At 51.9% G+C, this 6,557-nt stretch overlaps 1 protein-coding gene across 1 annotated transcript in view; it reads left to right on the forward strand.

Annotated features, from left to right (window-relative positions):
* Nucleotides 1–4,732: 4,732 nt before the first annotated feature.
* Nucleotides 4,733–6,557, forward strand: part of TRIM9 (tripartite motif containing 9) — a gene marked incomplete at both ends in the record, with an annotated part of 27,730 nt that continues 25,905 nt past the window's right edge. Inside the window, 3 exons of the mRNA XM_009874807.1 lie at nucleotides 4,733–4,749; nucleotides 4,895–4,990; nucleotides 5,426–5,548. Of these exons, the coding sequence (XP_009873109.1) occupies nucleotides 4,733–4,749; nucleotides 4,895–4,990; nucleotides 5,426–5,548 (236 nt within the window). The remainder of the gene's footprint in view (nucleotides 4,750–4,894; nucleotides 4,991–5,425; nucleotides 5,549–6,557) is intronic.

The raw sequence follows: 6,557 nt of genomic DNA on the forward strand, positions 1-6,557 counted from the left end.
AGCGAGTGGGCTGCAGCAAAAGCACTGCTCTCCACCAAGCTTTTGGGCACAGGATGAGGTTGTTTTGGGATATAACTCACCATCTGTATTTCTAATGCAGTTGTGGGGGATCAGGTTTAGCAGAGCGGAAGAGAGAGAAAGAGAAGAGGGCCTTTGAGGAGGTTCAGGTTTGATAGCAGTTGCTGCAGAGGATGCAGGGCGTTTTTGGTAAAACAGGGCTGTTTCTGAGTGCCTTCCAGGCTTGTCTTCATCAGAGTAAGTACACACGGATCACTGGTCTAGTCTGGGGATCAGCAGGCTCCTTTGCAGCACGGGGCACAGCTGGCTTGCCCATGTTCATCTCCCATGAGGAACAGTCCCTGCGGGACATGGCAGAGTCCGGTCTGGTGTCCCCTTGTCTCATGGCCCAGGCTCGAGGGGCAGGTTCAGCCCAGGCAGAGCTCCAGGTTTGTCTTTTTTAGGCAGTTTTGAATCCAAAAGTCAGGCTCTCGTGACTGGAGCTGAAAACCAATTAGCACCAGTTTAGCTTCATCAGCTTCCTGACTGAATGCAAGTTTTAATTAAACATCTTATTTTAATTAGTCAGGCATCACATGTAGTAAGCTCGCCTCAGGATTCAAAGGTTATAGGTCCTGTGCTTTAATTTAAAAAAAAAAGAGGCACATGACTTCAACTCCAGCATCTGTGACAGTTCCTCGTCATTTCAGGGGTATAAGCAGAAGAACTGGAAGCAGCATCTTTTCTTGCCATAGCTTTTTCCTCTCTTACCTCCGTAAAAGGAACTGTCTGTGCGATGACTTGGTGGAAGGAGAGAAGAACTGGCAGCTGGCTGCAGTACTTGGGATGGCGGAGGAGATACTGGGCTCTCACTGTAATGGCAAAAGTTCTTCTGGGGTGTGTTTTCTGTCCTGGGGTGACAGGGAGCACCAAGCCTGTCTGTGGCTGGTAGGGAGATGCAGTCATCTGAAATCTTGAGTGCAAATGGCCTTTGAAGGGGACACGGTCTGCGGCAGCCCAGAGGAGGTGGCTTTCACAAGGAGCTGTGAACTCCTTGCTATGGGACCTTTGTGGGTGATAAAAGCTGATGTTGGCCCACGAGGGGACAGGACAGTTCTGTGAAAGAGAAATCCGAGGGGGTAGAAGCCATGCCAACATCATGAGGTTCCTGAGCTGTGAACAGTTGGAGACTGGAAAACCGCTTCTGGACAGAAGATGTGGACATCCAACGATAATGACTTGGCCTCACCTTGAACAGAAAGGTCCTTTCTTGATCTGGTTTGAGTCCGTGGCCTTTCGCCATCACGCACAAACTCACTTTCTTGCCCGTGGGTGCAGCCATTCTGGACCAGGGACAGGCAGCACGGAGCTTCACGGCTCCTGAGGGAGTGGGGCTTCCAGCTGGCCGGGGGACCTGGGCTAGCAGTTGCTTTTTTTGACTTGCAGAGTAGCCCTCCCCTCCACTGAGAAGAAAACTGGTGTCTCTCCTGAGCGCTCTCTGCATCTTGTCTAGTGCCAGGCCCTGCAAGCAGTTTGAGATTTGAAACGAGAGCAACTGTTCCTGGTGGCCAACAGTAGGGAACTTCAGGCATTTCTCGGTGTGCCAGATGGAGCCGTCACATGGAGCTGGCTCTGCAGATCCAGCACCCAACCCTGAGCAGGACCTGGCACCTCCTAAAATAACAGGCCCAGCTCCCTCCTCACCTCAAGGTTAACCTGGAGGAGCTCCGGCGCTGGCAGCTGGGTTGTACGGGAGGAGAACCAGACCAGCTCCGTCTGAGAGACAACAGGGAGTTGAAAACGATGCTTTTCTCCCTTTCTTGGAGCCTGCACAGCCCTGCTGAGCCACCAACCTTCTGCACCAACTGTGCTCATCCGTGCTCTGGGACAAGGGAGAATGAAAGAGTGACAGAAATCCCTTTGTGAGCTGTGCCTGGGAAGGAGGGTTACAGAGCTATTAGCGAGCACAAAGAGGGGATGGATTCTCTCCTAAGTGCTCTGGGGACAGAGATTTAAAATGCTTAGCTCCCATTAATGCTAATGTGAATTACAGAGGTCTCTTCTTACTGCCTTGAAACAAGAGCATTGAAAAAGAGGCCAGCTTTCTGCAAAGAACAAATTCACTTGATTTTAAGACGCCGCTAAATGGGATTTTTCTTCATTTCACACTCATTAATTCCCCTGCCTGGGCTAGCTCGGGGTGGGACTCTGCTCCGGTCCAGCGCATGCGAGCTGGCTGACCCCTGCGTGCTGGAGGAGGCTGGGTCTCCATCCACCATCCCCAGCTATTCAGGGGGGGCAGTGGTCCCCAGAGCAAGGCTCCTGACCCCAAGTGGCCCCAAAGATTTCGTTTTCCCTGGAGATGCAAAGTGCAACATCCCAGCTTTTTGCAGGGAGGGGAAGTTCCCCCAGTGTCTGTCAGAAATTCCAACGGCATGTAGTTCCCTGCAATCTGATGCAGCAGGAGACAAAGCTTGAGATCTTTGGGACCCCCTGCGCCAGCTCTGAGGACTCCTCCTGAGTCTCCAGCTCCTGCTCCTTCCATGCAGCTCACATGCTGGTGGGAAACCTGTGACTCTGCCTCCCATGTCCGGCGATTAAATCCTTCGGTGATGCGACAGGCTGTGTTAAAGCCTGGGTTTGTTCCAAGGGTCGCAGAAGGTACCTGTAGAATTTATGGACCCAATCAGTCACTTAATTTCTCTCCGCAGCCTTTGCCCTATTAACATAATAACAGAAACCAGGAGGACTTTGTTTTTCCGTGGTGTACAGTTATGAATCACGTTGTCACCACGCCTGCAGTGCTGCCCTTAATGAATACATCCAGGCGTGCCCGCGAGTCCCCGCATGCATTCCCATATGCGCTCCGTTGTCGTGTAGCATTAATTAACCTTGTTTAATGGGCTAACTGTGATGGCTCACAGCTCCGAGTCCCCAGTGAGGTGACTGTTGCCATAAGGAGCGGAGATGCAGCAGGAGAACTGGGCAGATGTTTGTTTTGAAGGGACATGTCCAGGAATGTGTCTCTGCTCCAGGAGAGCCTCAGCATGCTGGGGTCCCTTCCTGGAGATCAGCTGGAAGCTCACACCGATGGAAAACCAAATCTTAGAGCTCCTGTGTCCAGTCAGGAGTGTGTGGCCGCATAGAAATTGGCATCACCAGCTTCCCACAGGTGATGCTAATTCTTACTGTGCATCGCTGTGAGCTGGCTATGCGCTGGTGTTGGCTGTGCGCACCCCGTTCTTCATGCTGAGGCTGAGGGATGGGGCAAAGTGTCCTCTGTGCACCTCACTAACCTTATGATTATGGAAAAGATAATTTCCTGCACATTTAAAATGCTTTCCCGTTAGAAAAGCCTCAAAGAGTTGCGCTGAGATAAAAGATCCCCTTTCAGAAGTTGTACACTGATAGAAGAAAAAGCCTTCCAAAGACTTTATTAAAGGGAAAAAAAACAACAAACAAACCACCATGCTGCAATTTTAATGAGGAGCTCATAAACACAACAAACTTCCCACTGATATTCTGTACAAATTGCCTGTGCTGTTGAAGACCAGGACCCTGCAGCGCTCGGTTCTCAGCAAAACACCTTGGTGGACTTAAGACACCGTCATAAAATCTGGGAGGGCTGGAGCCCTTCTGCAGGGGAAGGAGGAGAGACAGGGAGGCCCTGCCGAGCTGACTTAGCAATCCCATTTTTATTAGGGATGTGTTTGCTGATTAGCTTCACATCCTAACAGCTCGAGCATGATAAATTACAGAGGAAACGTAGAAATCATGAGGGTTATATTAACATCTCCTGGGGAAGCGGTGGTGAGGTCGTTTTCTGGTCCATTAAATGGTCGCCATTCATTTGCTACCACGTCTCTTCAATAGCGTTTTTTTTTTTCCTTGATTTCAGCCCAGCACAATCTCAGCGGGCGCTGCGCTCTGGTGACCTCAAATCCCTTCTGCACCATCGCGTTCCCTTCTCCCCTATCACCTCCTCGTATGCCGGGGGGGATCCAGGGGAGCACGGCGGGATGAGTGCCAGCCCAGTGCCAACATCCTGGTGACAGGAGGGATGGACACCTTAGGTTTTTGGAGATTTCGGGGCACCAGCCATCTTCGGAGCTCCCTTTCTGTGCCTGCCACAAAATAAAAAAAAATCACACCTCAAACTCTACGTGGTGTTTGCAGGTGTTTTGCAGCCCATGAAAGAGGCAAAATCTCTCCGAGAGGTAAATTATTGCAGGTAATTTGCCCAGCGCTTGAGGTAACTCTCACTGAAATCATGGGAAAAGGGGAAGGTTCTTGGCTTAATGTTTGGAAAGTGCCGTGAAAATGAAAAAGCACAAGACATGACCGCTCTTATTGCGGTGTCGCACCTCTCAGTGTGGGCTGGAGCAGAAGGAGGAAGCGTCAATCAGTATTTTGCATGGCAGTGGAGGACCCTGCTTCACCTTGGCTTTCAAGAGGGATCAGGAGTTTTTCAGCCTGATTCAGAGGAGCCTGACCTGTGCCCTTTTCATTAACCATTCTCAGCAGACGTGGGTCCGATCCTACAGGATTTTTAGTGTCTGGCTCCCTGGATTCAGGGAAGGTAGTGACTGGCTCGCTTTGAGACCCGGGATGGATGTGGCTCGTCCTTGATCCCCTAGGGAAGCTTCTGGAGGAGGTGGACAGTGAACATCTGCTTCCCAAACCCAGGGCATCAGTGATGATGGCTAACCCCTCCTTTTCCTCTCCTCACCCTCAGGGCAGAAGGACACCTCGGTGAGTTGCTGGAGGCTGCACTCCCTGGGGAGGCAGCACTGGGCTGCAGTCCATCCCCAGCCCAAAACTGCAACCTCATCAGCTCTTCCAGCATAAGGACTTGTCCAGGACGCGGAATTGACCTCATTCTTTCTTCCCCCTGCAGAGCCAGCTTTCCCAGGCCCTGAACGGATTGTCAGACAGAGCCAAGGAAGCAAAAGAGTTCCTGGTCCAGCTCCGCAACATGGTGCAGCAAATCCAGGTACTGTGTCTCCTGGACGAGGAGCAGCCCCTTCCCACCAGGTTGAGCTGCTCTCTGCCATCCTGTATCCCATCTGCCCAGCTTGGTTTTTGGTGGGTGCTTTGCCAAAGGTGAACACACCTGACTTTTCATATTGACCTGTGCAGCCCTCCCAAAAACTGCACCTCCCAAAGCCGAGGGAGCAGCAGAGATCCCAGCCCTTTCCATCTCTGCCATAGGTAGATCCCAGGATGTGGCAGGATTGACCAAACTTGTTCCTCATCTGCCACCAACACTTTCGCCGAGGGTGTAAGCATCCCAGCTGCTAATGCTATGGATTTGCGAGTTGCAGTCTTATAAAAATGACCCATGTGGTATCATAAAAAAAATTAAATCAGGTTTCCCAACTGAGATGGGGATGTGCCTCAGGCTGTGATGCTCTGCTCTGACCTGCAGGAGAACAGCGTGGAGTTCGAGGCCTGCCTGGTGGCCCAGTGTGACGCCCTCATCGACGCCCTCAACAGAAGGAAAGCCCAGCTGCTGTCCCGGGTCAACAAGGAGCACGAGCACAAGCTGAAGGTGAGACCCTACCCACTGCTTCAGGTGGTCAGAGAGCTTTCTGCAGGGTTTGCACCAGCCAGGGACAGGCCCTGAGAAAAGTTCTACTTCCTCCAGGTGCTTGTTCCCACTGAATTACTCCATTATCTGGCCAATTAATGGTCGTTAGGTCAGCAGAGCCATGTGTACAGCATCCACAGTCTGGACAGTGACCTTGTTCATGTCCCACGTTATTTCCGAGTTGCTATCATGATGCTGCAGGATGCTCAGTGCCTGTAATTTCTGCTGGCTTCATCTGAAGTTCTGGGGCACTCGGTGTCATGAGGTGCCACTTCTGTCATCAGGCAGGAGCAGGAGTTGCTTTTTTTTCTGTGCTTGGTGAGCACCTCATGGCCTCAGGGTGGCGGCTGCTCTGAGAGGTGAATCGTTGGCTTTGGAGGAGCTGAGACACAGCTCTCCACATGAGCGTTGAGGTCAGTGGTGAAAACAGGCTCCTGGCTTGTGTCAATGCTGCAGTCACTACACCTCGTCTTTTCAGCTGATTTGAGGCTGAGAAGGGAAGCAAAGGGCCAAATCTCACCCTGGAGAGGCGGAACAAGTGTCGCGGTGCCCAATATCTGTTGGACAAGGTAGTTACACTCTGGCTATCACTAATACAAGCTGGCTGAGGCATTTCACACAGACATCACTTTGTGCTTCCAGGGTCCCTCTTCCGAGGGCTTTTCAGTGTTCTGGCCTAGAATCATCCATGTCTCTTCTCTGGTTCCACTTGCATCCCCACCAGCTTTGCTTTGGGCCACCCAGGAGGCTCCCAGAGAGTTTTCTGGACCTGCCTAAAATGATGGAGGAGACCACCAGCCTCTGGTGTGCCTGCAGACGATGGGCATTGCAACACGAAGGCACGTGAGCATTTCCATCGGGAAGATGGACAATAGCCGCTTTGTGGGACTGAGCCCAGCGTCGGTGCTCGGTGCCCAACCCCAAACAGGCACATCATGCCGCCAGCCTGTCTTCTAGGCACAGAGAGGAC

The sequence above is a fragment of the Apaloderma vittatum genome, unplaced genomic scaffold (assembly GCF_000703405.1).
Source record: "Apaloderma vittatum isolate BGI_N311 unplaced genomic scaffold, ASM70340v1 scaffold18978, whole genome shotgun sequence".
In the NCBI taxonomy this organism is placed as follows: domain Eukaryota; kingdom Metazoa; phylum Chordata; class Aves; order Trogoniformes; family Trogonidae; genus Apaloderma; species Apaloderma vittatum.